Source organism: Triticum urartu, chromosome 3A (assembly GCF_056163025.1).
Source record: "Triticum urartu cultivar PI428250 chromosome 3A, HENAU_Tu73, whole genome shotgun sequence".
Taxonomy (NCBI): Eukaryota; Viridiplantae; Streptophyta; class Magnoliopsida; order Poales; family Poaceae; genus Triticum; species Triticum urartu.
The window spans coordinates 21,204,085-21,224,617 of NC_141875.1; the positions used below are offsets into that span (position 1 = coordinate 21,204,085).

Here is a 20,533-nt window from a genome sequence, read left to right on the forward strand (position 1 = left end):
CTATCTGAGTGGGAGTTCATTGAGTAATTCGATTAGATGAACTTAATTACCATGAACTTAGTCTAAAATCTTTACAATATGTTTTGTAGATCAAATGGCCCATGTTGTCCTCAACTTCAACGCGTTCCTAGAGAAAAACAAACTGAAAGATGATGGCAGCAACTATACGGACTGGGTCCGGAACTTGAGGATCATCCTCATAGCTGCCAAGAAAGATTATGTCCTAGAAGCACCGCTAGGTAACGCACCTGTCCCAGAAAACCAAGACGTTATGAACGCTTGGCAGTCTCGTGCCGATAATAACTCCCTCGTTCAGTGCGGCATGCTTTACAGCTTAGAACCGGGGCTCCAAAAGCGTTTTGAGAGACACGGAGCATATGAGATGTTCGAAGAGCTGAAAATGGTTTTCCAAGCTCATGCCCGGGTCGAGAGATATGAAGTCTCCGACAAGTTCTTCAGCTGTAAGATGGAGGAAAATAGTTCTGTCAGTGAGCACATACTCAAAATGTCTGGGTTGCATAACCTCTTGACTCAGCTAGGAGTTAATCTCCCGGATGACGCGGTCATTGACAGAATCCTTCAGTCACTTCCACCGAGCTACAAGAGCTTTGTGATGAACTTCAATATGCAGGGGATGGAAAAGACCATTCCTGAGGTATATTCAATGCTGAAATCAGCACAGGTAGAAATCAAAAAGGAATATCAAATGTTGATGGTGAATAAAACCACTAAGTTCAAGAAAGGCAAGGGTAAAAAGAACTTCAAGAAGGACGGTAAGGGAGTTGCCGCGCCCGATAAGCAAGCTGCCGGGAAGAAGCCAAAGAATGGACCCAAGCCCGAGACTGAGTGTTTTTACTGCAAGGGAAGTGGTCACTAGAAGCGGAACTGCCCCAAATACTTAGCGGACAAGAAGGCCGGCAACACTAAAGGTATATGTGATATACATGTAATTGATGTGTACCTTACCAGTACTCGTAGTAGCTCCTGGGTATTTGATACCGGTGCGGTTGCTCACATTTGTAACTCAAAGCAGGAGCTGCGAAATAAGCGGAGACTGGCGAAGGACGAGGTGACGATGCGCGTCGGAAATGGTTCCAAGGTCGATGTGATCGCCGTCGGCACGCTACCTCTACATTTACCTATGAGATTAGTTTTAAACCTCAATAATTGTTATTTAGTGCCAGCTTTGAGCATGAACATTGTATCAGGATCTCGTTTAATTCGAGATGACTACTCATTTAAATCCGAGAATAATGGTTGTTCTATTTATATGAGAGATATGTTTTATGGTCATGCTCCGATGGTGAATGGTTTATTCTTAATGAATCTCGAGCGTAATGTTACACATATTCATAGTGTGAAAACCAAAAGATGTAAGGTTGATAATGATAGTCCCACATACTTGTGGCACTGCCGCCTTGGTCACATAGGTGTCAAACGCATGAAGAAGCTCCATGCAGATGGACTTTTGGAGTCTCTTGATTACGAATCATTTGACATGTGCGAACCATGCCTCATGGGTAAAATGACCAAGGCTCCGTTCTCAGGAACAATGGAGCGAGCAACCGACTTATTGGAAATCATACATACTGATGTGTGCGGTCCAATGAGTGTTGAGGCTCGCGCTGGCTATCGTTATGTTCTCACCCTCACTGATGACTTGAGTAGATATGAGTATGTCTACTTAATGAAACACAAGTCTGAGACCTTTGAAAAGTTCAAGGAATTTTAGAGTGAGGTTGAGAATCAACGTGACAAGAAAATCAAGTTCTTGCGATCAGATCGTGGGGGAGAATACTTGAGTCACGAATTTGGCACACACTTAAGAAAATGTGGAATAGTTTCACAACTCACGCCGCCTGGAACACCTCAGCGTAACATTGTGTCCAAACGTTGTAATCGCACCCTATTGGATATGGTGCGATCTATGATGTCTCTTACCGATCTACCGCTATCATTTTGGGGCTATGCTTTAGAGACTGCCGCATTCACTTTAAATAGGACTCCGTCGAAATCCGTTGAGACGACACCGTATGAATTATGGTTTGGGAAGAAACCTAAGCTGTTGTTTCTAAAAGTTTGGGGATGCGATGCTTATGTCAAGAAATTTCAACCTGAAAAGCTCGAACCCAAATTGGAAAAATGCGTCTTCATAGGATACCCTAAAGAAACTATTGGGTATACCTTCTACCTCAGATCCGAAGGCAAGATCTTTGTTGCCAAGAATGGGTCCTTTCTATAGAAAGAGTTTCTCTCGAAAGAAATAAGTGGGAGGAAAGCAGAACTTGATGAGGCATTACCTCTTGAACCGGTAAGTGGCGCAGCTCAAGAAAATGTTCCTGAGGTGCCTGCACCGACTAGAGAGGAAGTTAATGATGATGATCAGGAAACTTCAGATAAAGTTGCTACTGAACTTCGTAGGTCCACAAGGACACGTTCCGCACCAGAGTGGTACGGCAACCCTGTCTTGGAAATCATGTTGTTAGACAACGGTGAACCTTTGAACTATGAAGAAGCGATGGCGGGCCCGGATTCCGACAAATGGCTGGAAGCCATGAAATCCGAGATAGGATCCATGTATGAAAATGAAGTATGGACTTTGACTGACTTGCCCGATGATCGGCGAGCCATAGAAAATAAATGGATCTTTAAGAAGAAGACAGACGCGGATGGTAACGTAACCATCTATAAAGCTCGGCTTGTCGCTAAGGGTTATCGACAAGTTCAAGGGGTTGACTACGATGAGACTTTCTCACCCATAGCGAAGCTGAAGTCCGTCCGAATCATGTTAGCAATTGCCGCATTCTATGATTATGAAATATGGCAAATGGACGTCAAAACGGCATTCCTTAATGGTTTCCTTAAGTAAGAATTGTATATGATGCAGTCGGAAGGTTTTGTCGATCCTAAGAATGCTGACAAGGTGTGCAAGCTCCAACGCTCAATTTATGGGCCGGTGCAAGCATCTCAGAGTTGGAACATTCGTTTTGATGAGATGATCAAAGCGTTTGGGTTTACGCAGACTTATGGAGAAGCCTGCATTTACAACAAAGTGAGTGTGAGCTCTGTAGCATTTCTCATATTGTATGTGGATGACATACTGTTGATGGGAAATGATATAGAATTCTAGGAAAGCATAAAGGCCTACTTGAACAAGTGTTTTTCAATGAAGGACCTTGGAGAAGCTGCTTATATATTAGGCATCAAGATCTATAGAGATAGATCGAGACACCTTATTGGTCTTTCACAACGTACATACCTTGACAAGATATTGAAGAAGTTCAAAATGGATCAGTCAAAGAAGGGGTTCTTGCTTGTATTGCAAGGTACGAGATTGAGCACAGCTCAATGCCCGACCACGACAGAAGATAGAGAAAAGATGAGTGTCGTCCCCTATGCCTCGGCCATAGGGTCTATCATGTATGCTATGCTGTGTTCCAGACCTGATGTATACCTTGCCGTAAGTTTGGTAGGATGGTACCAAAGTAATCCCGGCATGGAACACTGGACAGCGGTCAAGAATATCCTGAAGTACCTGAAAAGGACTAAGGATATGTTTCTCGTTTATGGAGGTGACGAAGAGCTCGTCGTAAAGGGTTACGTCGATGCTAGCTTGGACACAGATCTGGATGACTCTAAGTCACAAACCGGATACGTGTATATTTTGAATGGTGGGGCAGTAAGCTTGTGCAGTTGCAAGCAAAGCGTTGTGGCGGGATCTACATGTGAAGCGGAGTACATGGCGGCCTCGGAGGCAGCACAAGAAGCAGTCTGGGTGAAGGAGTTCATTACCGACCTAGGAGTCATACCCAATGCGTCGGGTCCGATGACTCTCTTCTGTGACAACACTAGAGCTATTGCCCTTGCCAAGGAGCCCAGGTTTCACAGGAAGAACAGGCATATCAAGCGTCGCTTCAACTCCATTCGTGAAAGTGTTCAAAATGGAGACATAGAGATTGGTAAAGTGCATATGGACCTGAATGTGGCAGATCCGTTGACTAAACCTCTCCCTAGAGCAAAACATGATCAACACCAGAACTGCATGGGTGTTCGATTCATCACAATGTAACTAGAATATTGACTCTAGTGCAAGTGGGAGACTGTTGGAAATATGCCCTAGAGGCAATAATAAAATGGTTATTATTATATTTCTTTGTTCATGATAATTGTCTATTGTTCATGCTATAATTGTGTTATCCGGAAATCGTAATACATGTGTGAATACATAGACCACAACACGTCCCTAGTGAGCCTCTAGTTGACTAGCTCGTTGATGAAAAGATAGTCATGGTTTCCTGACTATGGACATTGGATGTCATTGATAACGGGATCACATCATTAGGAAAATGGTGTGATGGACAAGACCCAATCCTAGGCATAGCTCAAAGATCATGTAGTTCGTTTGCTGTAGCTTTTCCGAATGTCAAGTATCATTTCCTTAGACCATGAGATTGTGCAACTCCTGGATACCGTAGGAGTGCCTTGGGTGTGCCAAACGTCACAACGTAACTGGGTGACTATAAAGGTACATTACAGGTATCTCCGAAAGTGTCTGTTGGGTTGGCACGAATCAAGACTGGGATTTGTCACTCCGTATGACGGAGAGGTATCTCTGGGCCCACTCGGTAATGCATCATCATAATGAGCTCAATGTGACCAAGTGGTTGATCACGGGATCATGCATTACGGTACGAGTAAAGTGACTTGCCGGTAACGAGATTGAACAAGGTATTGGGATACCGACGATCGAGTCTCGGGCAAGTAACGTACCGATTGACAAAGGGAATTGTATACGGGATTGATTGAATCCTCGACATCGTGGTTCATCTGATGAGATCATCGAGGAGCATGTGGGAGCCAACATGGGTATCCAGATCCCACTGTTGGTTATTGACCGGAGAGTCGTCTCGGTCATGTCTGCGTCTCTCCCGAACCCGTAGGGTCTGCACACTTAAGGTTCGGTAACGCTAGGGTTGTTGAGATATTAGTATACGGTAACCCGAAAGTTGTCGGTGTCCCGGATGAGATCCCGGACGTCACGAGGAGTCCCGAAATGGTCTAGAGGTGAAGATTTATATATAGGAAGTCAAGTTTCGGCCATCGGGAAAGTTTCAGGGGTAATCGGTATTGTACCGGGACCACCGGAAGGGTCCCGGGGGTCCACCGGGTGGGGCCACCTATCCCGGAGGGCCCCATGGGCTGAAGTGGGAGGGGAACCAGCCCCAGATGGGCTGGTGCGCCCCCCCATGGGCCTCCCCTGCGCCTAGGGTTGGAAACCCTAGGGGTGGGGGCGCCCCACTTGGCTTGGGGGGCAAGGCACCCCCTTGGTCGCCCCCCCTTGGAGATGGCATCTCCTAGGGCCGGCGCCTCCCTAGGGGTCCTATAAATAGTGGGGGGGAGGGAGGGCAGCCGCAGCCTAGCCCCTGGCCTCTCCCTCTCCCTCCCGTGACACTCCTCCCTCTCCCTGAGCTTGGCGAAGCCCTGCCGAGATCACCATTGCTTCCACCACCACGCCGTCGTGCTGCTGGAGCTTCATCAACCTCTCCTTCCCCCTTGCTGGATCAAGTTGGAGGAGACGTCTTCCCAACCGTACGTGTGTTGAACGCGGAGGTGCCGTCCGTTCGGCGCTAGGTCATCGGCGATTTGGATCACGACGAGTACGACTCCATCAACCCCGTTCTCTTGAGCGCTTCTGCGCGCGATCTACAAGGGTATGTAGATGCACTCCTCTCTCCCTCGTTGCTAGATGACTCCATAGATTGATCTTGGTGATGCGTAGAAAATTTTAAAAAATTCTGCTACGTTCCTCAACAAGGCGGCCGGCTGGGAGGAGGGCGCACCAAGGGGGGAGTCATACTCCCCCAGGAGTAGGACTCCCTCTTTTCCTAGTTGGAGTAGGAGGGGAGAAGGAAGGGAGAGAGGAAGAGAAGGAAAGGGGGCGGCACCCCCCCCTTGTCCAATTCGGACAGAGGGGGAGGGGGCACGCGGTTGCCCTTGGCCACCCCTCCTCTTCTCCTACTAGGGCCCATGAGGCCCAATTAACTCCCCGGGGGGTTCCGGTAACCCCCCGGTACTCCGGTATATGTCCGAAACCTTTCCGGTGTCCGAAGGTAGTCGTCCAATATATCGATCTTTACGTCTCGACCATTTCGAGACTCCTCGTCATGTCCGTGATCATATCCGAGACTCCGAAGTACCTTCGGTACATCAAAACAGAAAAACTCATAATACCGATCGTCACCGAACTTTAAGCGTGCAGACCCTACGGGTTCGAGAACTATGTAGACATGACCGAGACACGTCTCCGGTCAATAACCAATAGCGGAACCTGGATGCTCATATTGGCTCCCACATATTCTACGAAGATCTTTATCGGTCAAACCGCACAACAACATACGTTGTTCCCTTTGTCATCGGTATGTTACTTGCCCGAGATTCGATCGTCGGTACCTCAATACCTAGTTCAATCTCGTTACCGGCAAGTCTCTTTACTTGTTCCGTAATACATCATCCCACAACTAACTCATTAGTTACAATGTTTGCAAGGCTTATAGTGATGTGCATTACCGAGTGGGCCCAGAGATACCTCTCCGACAATAGGAGTGATAAATCCTAATCTCGATACATGCCAACTCAACAAGTACATTTGGAGACACCTATAGAGCACCTTTACAATCACCCAGTTACATTGTGACGTTTGGTAGCACACAAAGTGTTCCTCCGGTAAACGGGAGTAGTATAATCTCATAGTCGTAGGAACATGTATAAGTCATGAAGAAAGCAATAGCAGAAAACTAAATGATCAAGGGCTAAGCTAACAAAATGGGTCAAGTCAATCACATCATTCTCCTAATGATGTGATCCCATTTATAAAATGACAACTCATGTCTATGGTTAGGAAACATAACCATCTTTGATCAACAAGCTAGTCAAGTAGAGGCATACTAGTGACACTCTGTTTGTCTATGTATTCACACATGTATCATGTTTCCGGTTAATACAATTCTAGCATGAATAATAAACATTTATCATCATATAAGGAAATAAATAATAACTTTATTATTGCCTCTAGGTGCTATCTCTTGAGCACTGCGTTGGTTTTCCCTTGAAGAGGAAAGGGTGATGCAGCAGAGCAGCGTAAGTATTTCTCTTAGTTTTTGAGAACCAAGGTATCAATCCAGTAGGAGGCAACGCACAAGTTCCTCACACCTACACAAACAAATAAACTCCTCGCAACCAACGCGATAAAGGGGTTTTCAATCCCTTCACGGTCACCTACGAGAGTGAGATCTGATAAGATAATATTTTTGGTATTTTTATGATAAAGAGAAATAAAGATGCAAGTAAAATAAATGGCAAAGGAAATAACCAAGTATTGGAAGATTAATATGATGGAAAATAGACCCGGGGGCCATAGGTTTCACTAGAGGCTTCTCTCGAGAGCATAAGTATTACGGTGGGTGAACAAATTACTGTTGAGCAATTGACAGAATTGAGCATAGTTATGAGAATATCTAGGTATGATCATGTATATAGGCATCACGTCCAAGACAAGTAGACCGACTCCTGCCTGCATCTACTACTATTACTCCGCACATCGACCGCTATCCAGCATGCATCTAGAGTATTAAGTTCAAGAGAACAGAGTAATGCTTTAAGCAAGATGACATGATGTAGAGGGATTAACTCATGCAATATGATATTAACCCCATCCATTTATCCTCGATGGCAACAATACAATACGTGCCTTGCTGCCCTTACTGTCACTAGGAAAGGACACCGTAAGATTGAACCCAAAGCTAAGCACTTCCCCCATTGCAAGAAAGATCAATCTAGTAGGCCAAACCAAACTGATAATTCAAAGAGACTTGCAAAGATAACGAATCATACATAAAAGAATTTAGAGAATATTCAAATATTGTTCAAAGATAAACTTGATCATAAACCCACAATTCATCGATCTCAACAAACACACCGCAAAAGAAGATTACACCGAATAGATCTCCACAAGAGAGGGGGAGAACTTTGTATTGAGATCCAAAAAGAGAGAAGAAGCCATCTAGCTAATAACTATGGACCCATAGGTCTGAAGTAAACTACTCACACTTCATCGGAGGGGCTATGGTGTTGATGTAGAAGCCCTCCGTGATCGATGCCCCCTCCGGTGGAGCTTCGAAAAAGGCCCCAAGATGGGATCTCGTGGATACAGAAAGTTACGATGGTGAAATTAGGGTTTTGGCTCCGTATCTGGTAGTTTGGGGGTACGTAGGTATATATATGAGGAAGGAGTACGTCGGTGGAGCAACGTGGGCCCCACGAGGGTGGAGGGCGCGCCTGGGGGGGGGGGGGTAGGCGCGCCCCCCTACGTCGTGCCTTCCTGGTTGATTGCTTGATGTAGGGTCCAAGTCCTCTGGATCATGTTCGTTCCGAAAATCACGTTCCCGAAGGTTTTATTCCGTTTGGACTCCGTTTGATATTCTTTTTCTGCGAAACGCTAAAATAGGTAAAAAAACAACAGTTCTGGGCTGGGCCTCCGGTTAATAGGTTAGTGAGCGAAGTGTAGACGGAAAAATTGAATATGGAGTGAGGATAAAGAGACCCATCTATCTACAAATTCTATTTGTTCAATAGACCTTTGTCAATGGAAATACAATGGTAAGAAAACAAATAGATAGAAAAAGTAAATAAAATAGGGGCTTGTGTTGGATTGGCACGATGTAATAGGTTAGTCCCAAAAATAATATAAAAGTGTATAATAAAGCCCAATAATGTCCAAAATAGGATATAATATAGCATGAAACAATCAAAAATTATAGATATGTTATAGACGTATCACTACGGCATATTTCCTTCAGCGGGCCCACACATCTTTTCGCCTCAGCTGGCGCCCCTAGACGTCCCTCGACGCGTTGGGCTCGGCTTGTGTTCGCCGGTTGTTATTTCGGCCCAAACCTATGTGGCACTGTTAGCATCGGTACACCTTGAAGCACTGGAAAGGGCCTAAGGCTACCCGTAATGGGAGTATTATAAGTAGTATCATGCATGTTGACTAAGTAATTTTGATAAGGTGGCATAGAATTAAATGAAGAATGAGAGGCTTGAGTATCATATCATAATACTGAATCATATTAAATGATGTGCTACTTTGTGTCATGCATAACAATAAATATAGTTTTTTATGAGGCTGGTCATAGTGGGGAGTAACTTAGACTAGTGTCATGCATATAACACTAGTCTAAGTTACTACCTTTATAATGCAAAATAACACAGTAATAGTATCATAGATAGCTTCATTCATTAGCTCGTAGACTCATCTTGTCTTGAAAAGCGTTATGTTACATTAACATATTATGTTACCATCTCTCATTAATTACTTGCCACATAAGCAGAATTTTCTCGAAGTGCGCTATATTACCAACTAAGTTACTCCTACTATGACTAGCCTGATACTGACACAGGATACCATACATTAGAGATGTAATATTATAGACTAATATTATATGCATGATACTAATATATGATACTCTTCATCATAACCAGCCTAATAATAAACGGAAATGCCGAGATCGGCCGGCCCGAGACGGTGCCCACGTCCGCGAGGCATGTTCGTTCTAGAGACCCAACTAATCGCCAAAAGATACTACTACAACCGAGACGTGGGTGCTGATTTCGCGCGGCGTTGTATGCATGGTCTCTGTTTGTTGTGCCTCATCTGCCGTTTTGTAGCTAGAGGACTTCATGGCTCTCGCTGACACTACCCAAAAACACCTACGTACAGATAAACTGACGTTGTTTCAACTTTTTTCCCTGGAAGAATGTTGAATCTTTTTCGGGATAAATATTGAATTCATTCGCAAAAAAAGATAAATATTGAATTAACTTGAGGTTTTTTTATGGTAATACATGTCTCGTTCATATCACAAAGAACAATGTACAAGTCACGTAAAAACCGACATGACAAAACTGAAAAGATAGTAGAACATCTCTGAACTAGACACCAACACCCGTTACCTGCCTCTGGCACCATCACAACAGCCACCGAAGAAAAGATATGCAGCTTTGCGGACCTTCAAGGTGGCTCACCAAAAATGAAGCCCTTATCGTTGAACGAATCAGACCGGGGCAACACCTCAGACACGCCATCGAACTCCAGATCTGGCCTCCCATCACGACTAAAACGCCGAAGGAGGAAACCATATCTGCCATCCACAAACCATGAATCCAGCACATGCTCCGTCTTTCAGATGTCGTCGATGCAGACCACAATCTGCATCCGCTCCTGGACTACCTCCCAAGCTCCGCGCCGACGCTGGAGCAAACGCCGTCGCAACGGCGGAGCCTGAGGACACAGGTCCACCACGAGGTTGGTAGATGGACAATATTACTACGGGCATGTACAATGGTTCTCTATTTTACGAATGTCATATATGATAAATGATGAGGTGGAGGAGAGAAAAATCATAAGAAAAGATTTGTTTCCTCTTATCTAAGAGAAGACAAGAGATCATCTCTTTGCCCAATATGTCTCAGCATGTTTTTAGAAATAGCTAGTTATTGAAGATAAGGCTAAGAGATGACCCATTGTATACATGTTTTTCTGTCATCTCTAAATTACATGCGAGACTTAAGATAAGACTATTTTATTAACCATTGTACATGCCGTATGTACTGTACGCGCATGGTTCCGACACCCGTAAATGCACAGCAACCAGCAAATTCAGGCAGAGACAAATTTGTACGCACGGAAACTGCACAGATTGTACATCCCGGCCACGGATTCGGCCTGAATTGGCGGAGCATGGTGCGTGTCCATGCACGTTCTCTTTTTCGTCACTCAACATCGAGTGTACGCATCAGCTCATGCATGCAATGGTCGACCATGGGCGTCATGGGCGTGTGCGATGCACTAGTATCGTGCATGGCAACAACATTTTTCGTACGCCACCGGCCCACAACGGTCCAGCTACGTGTTGCGTGAATCGAGCCTGTGTTGTGCTCTCTTGTGTTGTGCTCTGACACCTTGCGGACGCACGCACGCGCTAATCATTTCCTTTCCCGAGAGCAAGCGTACGGTGGAATCTTTGACGGATCGAAGTAGCACCAATTGCTCGCAAGCATGCAAAGCCAAATCATGGAAGAAATTCGATCCCATGCACATGCAGGGAACGTCCCTACTATACTACGGCAGATGGCTTGCTTGCTCTTTCTTCTCACGGTTGCATAGATGGAAATGACCAATTAAAGGCAAAAAAAGAAAATCTCTCCGTTTTGTATACAACCACCTCATCACGTAGCAGCCTAATTGAGTACTGTATGAGCCTATGACTGCTGCAGCAGATTGCATACCGGTACTAGCCAGGGATGGTGGAAATCCAATCCATGAATTTACAAGAGGCCAGTGGTGCACACCAATAACAAAGCCCCTCTCTCTCTCGCTCTCGACACACATCTGTCTGCACCTATGACCGTAGCCCATGTTCTTGGTGCAACCAGCTGCCAAATACTCCCTCTGTCTCTGTCCCAAAATATAAGAACGTTTGTAACTAACATGCCTCCACGGTGCACCCATGTCCGGTAAAGCCGCGACAAATCAGCAAGGACGCTGGCGCCTCCCGGGCACCCCAGACACACACACGCACACACAGGCTAAACAACAACGGGAGCCTTGAGCCTCCATAAAATCTCCACGCGACACGAGTCGGCACGCGCGGCCGAAACTCTGATCCCATCACCCCATGTGCGACTGCGATGTGCGTGCAGGCCCCGCCCGAAGAGCAGTTCACGTGCCTCACTAACATGTTACTGCACGCTACACCACTCAGTCAATCACCACCGCGATCGTACAACATGCGTCGACCGATCGACCCACCGTTTTCTCCTAAACAAAATCCTAATGATCTTTGCTTTGCTAGTTTGCTTCGCTTGTTTAAATTTTTGTTTGCTTAGCTTGGATAGATGTCCTGCGACCGACTCAGTCGAGTGTACGTTCAAAGATGCGGCTCTCCGGCAGGAAACCGAGCCATCGCAACCCGACACGAAACCGCGGAGACCCGCGCGCTGCCATGGCGTAGGAGGAGACACAGCACGGGTTGTGTGCGAGAGCGACAGGACGCGGTGGACCTGTGGTTTCCGCGCGCACCTGCGACGAAAAGACACGAGATCGCGCGCTACCTAGGCGCGTGATCAAGTGAGGATTGTCGCCTCTCGTACGTGGGCCGCCGGTGGTGGTGCCCAGCGTCACATGCGAGATGGATCGCTGCTGCCACCCGTTATGTACGGATATGGGAGGGATCTTCTTGAGGCAGTCATGTGTGTGCAGCCGTGCACCTTGCGACCGATGAGCGTGCTGCTATCCTATCCCGGGTCCAACGGTCGGGATCTGTGAATGCATATGTACACGATAAGAAGAAAGGAACGGGACCATGCATGTATCCTGTGCGGAGTCATGGCCTCGTGGCCACCTGCATGCATGCGTGATGGCGTGATGATGGAAAAATATCAGGTCAGATGATACGGTGATACGGACTTTTGGACCGTTCGGTTTTAGATCCAATGCTCCTCCAAACCTATTGTACCTATGCAAAATTTTGACACTCTCGAATGTTTTTTTTTCTTTTACAAAATGTTCAAGAGCTTCTAAGAGCCGTCAGATCTAAGATTCAATGGCTCTCAGGAGCCCGACCAAACCCTCGGTATCGCCTGATATCTACTCGCGTGATGATACATTCCCTGTTGCTCGTACTATCGTTTTTCCTACTGTGCCAGTTTCTGTTAAGCTATCGTTGTGTCTCATACAACGTTTCGGAATTCGCACAAACGTCACAGTAATTTAATCCTAGCTTGTTAACATAATGTTTTCTGCTATTACTACAAAGACCGATAATTTCTGTACTCGCGGCAATTTGAGAAGATATTTGAATACCTTTGTTATCAAACCCGAAGTATTTGTTTTTACTACGTGGATGCCCGTTACACAATACTAATATTCCCAACTCGTGGATCAACTTGCTATGGGAACGTCGCTGCAAAAACAAAACAAAGCTTGCTCTGAATGTGGTCAGATACCAAGAAATGGTCAGACTTTACCGCAAAAAAGACCCATAAATTAAAGCTACAATAAATTCCAGTAAATTTACTCAGAGTGCTCTGCAAATCTCCAATGCTTCATTTATGCTAAGACTGAGAAATTCTAATCTGCAAGCTATGATTAGCCGATTTACTTTATAGACTGCCAGAGCAATATTCTGATAATCTGCAAACCTCATCCAGAAGATAATTGATAATAATATCACATCGGACAGACACATCAACCACTTGTATCCTACAGACTGCTAGCGCACAATGTTCTAAATAAGCGGGTTCAAATTACTCGAACAACAGTGTAAGCATAGTTCTTATTTTGAACAACAGTGGCATATCCTCACATCATATGTTTTATGAGAAAATTCAGAAGGACAGATAATAACAGTATCCAAGTCATCCTTCATGCTCATTACCAACTTTCTCAAGTTTTCAAACCCTTCTTCACTGTAAAAGCAAGAACGGACCAATACAGCAAATGTCCGACACGCCTTCCGTTGCACTCTTTAAAGCAAATGTAACAAATTATACAAGTTCCCATTTATCTCCAGATTTCAAATGCAGGTCGGCGCAGTGCAACTTCCCCTAATTTCTTGCTAGAATATTGTGCACCACCTTCAACTTGATCTTAGGGGCAGTCCATAGTGAGGTCACGAGTATCTTTGCACCATCCCTGAAATTTTCACAGAAACTCAAATATTTGAGCTACAGAATATTTCAGTGAAGCCAGTGGTGTGCTGGGAAATGCCCTTTGGTTCTCGGGTGTGTATACACCATATATGAGATTTTTCTAATAATTACAAAAAAGTCAAAAAATTCCAGAACTTTTTTTGGAATAGACTTGACTTAATTTTGCACTAGTATACAATTTTTTGCAAAGAAGAATCCCAGTTGACTACAGGAAAAAATAAAAAAAAATTCGTTGTTATATAGTACACTATTCACACCTTTTTGACCTTTTTTTGCCCTGAAGTCAACAGGTTTTTTCTCCTACGTGCGATTTTTTTATGAGTATAATAGAAGGTCAAATTTATTCAAACATATTTTCAGATTTTTTAATGTTCTTTGTAGTTAATTTCTTTTTTTTTTGCATATAGGGTCTATATGCACCCAGGTACCAAGCTTCCTTATCCGTAGTGTGCATACTTACATTAGCTGTCGAGAAGCTATGGGCAGCGGCCCACGAGCGAGATGTTAGGACACTCGCCTATGCCTGCGTGGGCTGGTAGCTCTACCGACATGGGCTTGGCCCATGTCTCAGCCAGCGGCACCTAGTACTCACAGTGCCTCAAAAAAACAAAAACCCAGTGAGTTATCCGGTGGGATCACGGCTGAAACGGCGGCTCCTTCCCCTACCTCCGGCTCTCCTCCCAATCCCCTCGTTCTTCCTGATGCATCCCCCAATTAGCTACCAAATCCTTGTAATCCAGTGTCATTCAGTGATTAGTAAGGAGGTTGCTAACACGAATGAGAATGGCATTTTCAAGCCTCCTTTCACCAAGGATGCTATTTTACCACATGTACGAACGATCCGGATTGAACCATTCAGACATCACCTTATGCAAATAACATGCATAGCCCCCCTTCCATTAGTTCGCAGAAGAATACAACATGTTCAAAATTGTTGTTTCGATCACATTTCCGCCTTTTCAAGAAATCAAATTGTTTTACCATTCAATTACTTATTTACTCATCTTTTTGACACATTGATATCTTCCTAAGGAGAAGGAATAATTCTGTTCCATGACATGCTCGGCCCACCCAGAATGTCAGGCGAGCTGCCACACAGCAGTTGTTACTCCGAAAGTCATCCACAACTGGCAACAGAAAATGGACTAGACTAATTATAATTAAGGGTCACAAATGTCAAATGGAAGTGTTGAACCGCTAATATAACTAATGGCACGCACATCGATCTCATCCAGTTCTCGTAGAACGGATCAAACACAATGAGAAACAAGCATGCTTAGAAAAGTGTACGGATTGCCAAATATGTTAAGCTAGATACTCCAGAGACAAATATTACGGTACAGAGGGAGTATGCAGGTAAACTAAAGCAGTACTCGATATAACAGAACAGGCAACATTTTACACAAGTTAAGCTAGATATAGATGTTGCTGAAACATAGAACAGGTACAATTTTACACAAGTGAAGCTAGACATACAGGTTGCTGAAACATATACATAGATCACATGCCTTCAATAGGTAAATCAGTTGAGGCCTGACACCGGGCAAAAGTGCAACATCACTACAGCGACATTTGAACCTATTCAAATCGCATCTCAACGGGAGTCCGTCCTTCATATGAATGGACGTGAGCACGATCCAGGTAGATAAAACACAACAACCTCATGCTGCCAAGATTAATTCAGGGACATCTACTTTGGCTGCTGGAAACTGAACCCTGCGTAAACCATACAGGACACAATGAGCACATGAAAGTGCAGACTAAAACATGAGAAGGTACGGTCGACAACAACCGGCACTCAAGTCAAACAAATACTGCATACGAAATTGTTCTGGAAGAGTGGGCTAACATACAACTTGATCTCACATTGCAGATACTGGAAAGATAAGCTATTAAATGATACTGGAAAGATAAAGCTATTAAATGATCCAATTCAACTAAATGGTGAAAAACACCTCACATTCTTTATTTGCCTATTTTCCATTTTTCACTAGCTTTGGCCTAATCACATTTTCAGTAAAATATGTCACTTGCTTTGGCCAAATCACATTTTCAATAAATATGTAACGTGGATATCATACAACATTCTAATAAACTTTTTTAATCTCTCAGTTTACCAATAGTTTAATGTCCATTAAGTTTACGTCTTTTTATTTTGATGACTCATGCAGACTACATAAACATCAGCAAATTGTAGTATTAGTTACTTACTGAAAGAACTCCAAGAATCATGTTTGATGCTAATCTGTGCAGAAGTTACTCCATGAATGCCAAGGATTTTCACAATTTGACAAATCCATTCATCCTCCTTGCTACAATGGATTTCAACTTCCTTGAGATGCTTTGACACCAAGAAATATTCCGCTGGGTTGTAGCTTCTACTTGATACAATGTCAAAATCCTGTTGAAAACATATGATTTTACTTAAATGAATCAGCTGTACATGTTAGTTTCAGCGACAAAAGCTATCATATATGAAAAAACATATACCTTGCGAGATGGAAGTTGAAGGGTAAGCTTTTCTAGAATTGGTGTGTGCTGAAGAAAGTGAAGTAGTCCAGTGAAGTTTGCAGTCAAACACCATTCATTGGGCAACAGTGTTTTTAGCTTGCTAAACATAGGGCACCATTTCAAGTCCTTTCTGAAAATCTTAACAATGAAACAGAGAATTAAAAAAAATAAAGTTATAACTTGAGAAGACATGATTCAATAACACCGAGTTGAATAAGATTTCTTGAGTTCTTAATTTCAAGTAATCAATTGCGAGCAGATAGAGAAATGCAGAATACAGATTTTACAAGTCTTTGATTGACTCAAAAAACAAATATATATTGAGCCATACCGTCTAAAGTGTTGCGTAAACTAAAATGTCTTACAAAATTATCTTAATCATGTGCTTCTGTGTAGTACGAGGTCAGAAATATCAACTATCAATATATATGGAAAATGTACTAACACCTTCACAGACTAATTATAGGAGATCTCTGCATAGGAACATGATGACTAAAAATAATGGATTGGTGAAAAACATGCAATTGGAGATTAGGAACAAGTTAAACATGATAGAGGGATGCAAAATGTTGGATGGCAATCAAAACAGGGAGTAAAAGAGCAAACACACCATAGAATATTCACTTATCAGCTCTAAATTTGTAGCACCCGCCAACCCTTCGAGAAATACACAACAATTATCTTCGCATAACTCGTTACCACTATCCCCAAGGTAATTATAATGAGCATAATTATCTTCACAATCTTCGCCAATCCTGATAAATGATGTTACCAGCGATGTCAGGCTCTCAAGAAACAGGGCCCAGTCATGAGGGTCAGCTAGTTCAAAGGTAAGAAGACCTGGAGCAGAAAAGCAGCTCCATGGTGTTTGCATGGAATAAAGACTTGAATATCTGATTTTCAGATGCCGTAAAGATTTGGGGAAGACACCCCAAAGCTTGATAGAACAATCACCTATGTCTAACAGCTCTAGTGCCTGACAGCTGAGAAGATCTAGAGGGCTTCTGTCAAATGCCAGATGATAAAACTCTAGCCTTGTCAAGTGCCTGGAGATTACACTGCTGCTGGATAGATTCAAACAAGAACCATAAACACTCACACTCCAGTCTTTGACTCGAAGCACGTATACTTGGCACGAGACAGCATACTGGACCCACGATTCAACATAACGGCGTGCCTCATCTTCTTGGCCATGGGGATAGGGAAAGATGTCGCATTCATGAAGAGGGGATGTTCTGTCACGGTGCTCAAGCAATGTATTAACAAAATTGTTGAAGGCCTGGACAGTGTCGAACTGAGAAGGATAGAAGCGCAGGGCTGGCACCGACTTCCAGAGGGTGCGCCAGCGGCGAGCGAGCACGGACGTCCTCACGGCGTCACGCGAGGGCAGGAACGACAGCAGAAGCTCGAGCACAGGTTCCGGGAGGTCCTGAAAGCAGTCCTTACCGCCAGCAACGGCCACTTTCTTGGTTTTACCGGCCTTGCCCCTTGCAGCCATTCCGTCGAACAAGTTGCTCGCGCAGCAGCTGCATCGGAGGCGATGGACAGGGTGTGAGTGATATCAGAGACGGCCAGGCGGAAGAGATGAAGAAGAAAATCTCACGTACCTCTAGTCGCCGCACGGAAGAAGGCCGTCGGTTCGTGCGCTCTCAAGAACTCGATGGCCTGTCAGAGGACGAACAGAAGGGAGACCATCTCTGTTGGCGGTTGGAGGGGGAGAGCCAGTCTCTACTGCGCCGCCTAGACCTGAGTCCCCAGGCAATCCTCCACTAATGCGTCGAGTCGAGCAACGGAGAGCAGCGGATTCGATCGGAAGACGCACATGAAGAACACACGCGGGTTTCTCATCTACTACTAGTGTCTCTCTTTTCCGATTTATAAAGCTTATCTCAAATTTTTCATTTTTCCAATTTATAGAGCTCATCTCCATCTCCTTTTGAGATTCCGAGACGCATTAAATCTTTACATGCAACAATTAAAAAGGAACTCACCAATGCATATAATACTACTACTCATCTACTTTCTTCGTTCCCAAATATAAGTCTTTCTAGAGATTTCAACAAATGACTACATACGAAGCAAAATGAATAAATCTACATTTTAAACTATGTCTACATACATCCGTATGTTGTTGTCCATTTGAAATGTTTAAAAAGACTTATATTTAGGAACAGAGGGAATAGTGGCCAAGCATGCATGCACTGCAATTAATCCCAATTAATGCATCAGCTTAGTTTGAGTAGTTTTGTAAAGTACGGGATAAATTCCTCCACTCATCATATATATATATATATGCCTTGGTTGATGAGATTTCAGATTTGAGCTCTATAAACCGAAAAGGAGGGAGTACCAGTCTACCCAAACACCAATCAGCCCTTCTTTTTCGGGTGAAACACCAACAACAACGTGTTTCGATACAACGGTGAAACGAAAATGGGAGTTTTTAGGTGGGAGTTTGATTTTTCTTTTTAGTCCAAAATCAATGTTGGGTGTGCATAAAAATAGTATGACGTATACTACTACAATTTTTATTTGGTATATGTGCATAGAAATCAGGAATCCTGATTAATTCATGCAGTAATCCTCTCAAATTTCTCAAATAAATGTTCATGTAGTTTGAAATACGCAAACAGTTTTATTGAACGATGTATCCTCGTTTTGACATGAAATGTAAACCGCCATGATGGCTTTTCCTCAGAAAAAAAATACACAAACAGTTTTATTGGGTATGTGCATACAAATAGTGTGATGATGTATACTACACTTTTTTTTCTTCCGCAAAAAACCTCACATAAGTAGCATGAACATTTTTTTTGTTCCCACGACAATTCTCGCAAATGCATGCTTAAAAGAGAAAATTAATTGTCATGAGTATTTTATAAGCCCCCTGCTTCCTGACATAGACCTCTCAAGCTAGTCTCTAGGGTTTCTTTGTGCCTAACACAACGTTTGAAAATGTCCATGCAATGTAAAAAACTGTTCCCCTAAAAAGATGTAAAACAATTGTTCGCGAAATTTTTCATAAATGCTTCACGTGTTTCACATGTATTCAAAAAAATGCTCCATATGTATTTTTAAAAAAGTTTAACATGTATGCGAAAAAATATCCAAACTTGTATTTGAAGAAATATTCACCATGTATTTTAAAAAGTTCATCGTGTATCAAAAAGATATTCAAAGTGTATACGAAAAATGTGTAACATGTATTCGAATAATGTTCAACATTTATTTGAAAAAATATTCATCATGTATTTTTCAAAAAATTCAAGGTGTATTCTGAAAATTGTTTGACATGTATTTGAAAAAGTTCAACGTGTATTTGAAAGCAAATTGACAAGTATTCAAAACAATATTCAAACACGTATTTGAAAAATGTTCAACATATATCAAAAGAAGTATGATGCGTACAGTGTGTATTTAAAAAACGAAAAATCAAAAGTAAAAATAAAGAACAAATCGAAAAAAATGAAAGAAAAATTGATAATAAAACGTAAAAGAAAAATACATAACAGAAAAACGTCTGGAACCTTCCCAAAATCATCCAAAAGCGATGGAAGGTTCCACAAACCAGTGCAAAACAGTTTACTAGAGTACATTATATTGGGCGGGCACATCTTAGGGATGGCCTACTGCATGAAAGTACTCTATCTCGCGGTAGGCGAGACATAGCTCTCACGCACGGATTCATGGATCCAGCTCGGACGGGGTTGGGCAGTAGTAAGCTTGGCTGGAAGATCCTTGTTGCTCCTAGGACGACAACTGATGTGCAATGTTCTGTTCAGAGAAGAAAATGATATGCACAAACAGCTGCAGATAGCCAGGGCGTGATATTTGTCAAGTAAATCATAATAATAGTTATCTGTACAATCCTAATACACAGCCTTCAACTTGCTCTTAGGGGCAGTCGAGTGTGAGGTCGCAAGGATCTTTGCACAATCTCTGACTGAAATCACCACAGAAAAGGTCACGAAGAGATTTCAGTAAAGCCAGTAGCGTGGATGCTTACATTTGCTGTGATTCATTAGAGCCAGTGTGGTGCTTGAGAGTGTCTTCTTGAGGGTGAGCCTGGCTGCACAGAGAGCAGCAGAACCATCATCAATAAGGGCACATTTCCATTATTTAAAATAGCAGAGCAAGAAAAATACCAATACAATCAGATTCTTGTCTTCTTTTTTGGAACAAGTTGCATGTGCTCTGCTGCCTATAAACAAGACCACAGCTGAAAATCTCGAAAGAAAGGACAGGGCACTGA

At 43.4% G+C, this 20,533-nt stretch overlaps 1 protein-coding gene across 1 annotated transcript; it reads right to left on the reverse strand.

Annotated features, from left to right (window-relative positions):
* Window positions 1-15,085: 15,085 nt before the first annotated feature.
* Window positions 15,086-18,120, reverse strand: LOC125547702 (putative F-box/FBD/LRR-repeat protein At5g22670). Its single transcript, XM_048711502.2, has 5 exons — window positions 17,889-18,120; window positions 16,892-17,807; window positions 16,261-16,419; window positions 15,982-16,171; window positions 15,086-15,486 (listed from the first exon to the last, which is right to left on the reverse strand). Exons 2-5 carry the CDS (start codon window positions 17,777-17,779, stop codon window positions 15,461-15,463), a joined length of 1,263 nt encoding a protein of 420 aa, XP_048567459.1. The 5' UTR covers window positions 17,780-17,807; window positions 17,889-18,120; the 3' UTR covers window positions 15,086-15,460.
* Between the last annotated feature and the right edge of the window lie 2,413 nt (window positions 18,121-20,533).

What these genes read in the sequence shown, in the direction of transcription:
- LOC125547702 (XM_048711502.2), bottom strand. Translation starts at nt 17,779, where the DNA reads ATGGCTGCAAGGGGCAAGGCCGGTAAAACCAAGAAAGTGGCCGTTGCT. An exon ending in TGATAAGTGAATATTCTATG is followed by an intron (nt 16,420 to 16,891) that starts GTGTGTTTGCTC and finishes TTCATTGTTAAG; the next exon opens with ATTTTCAGAAAGGACTTGAA. An exon ending in TGATTCTTGGAGTTCTTTCA is followed by an intron (nt 15,487 to 15,981) that starts GTAAGTAACTAA and finishes TGGTTTACGCAG; the next exon opens with GGTTCAGTTTCCAGCAGCCA.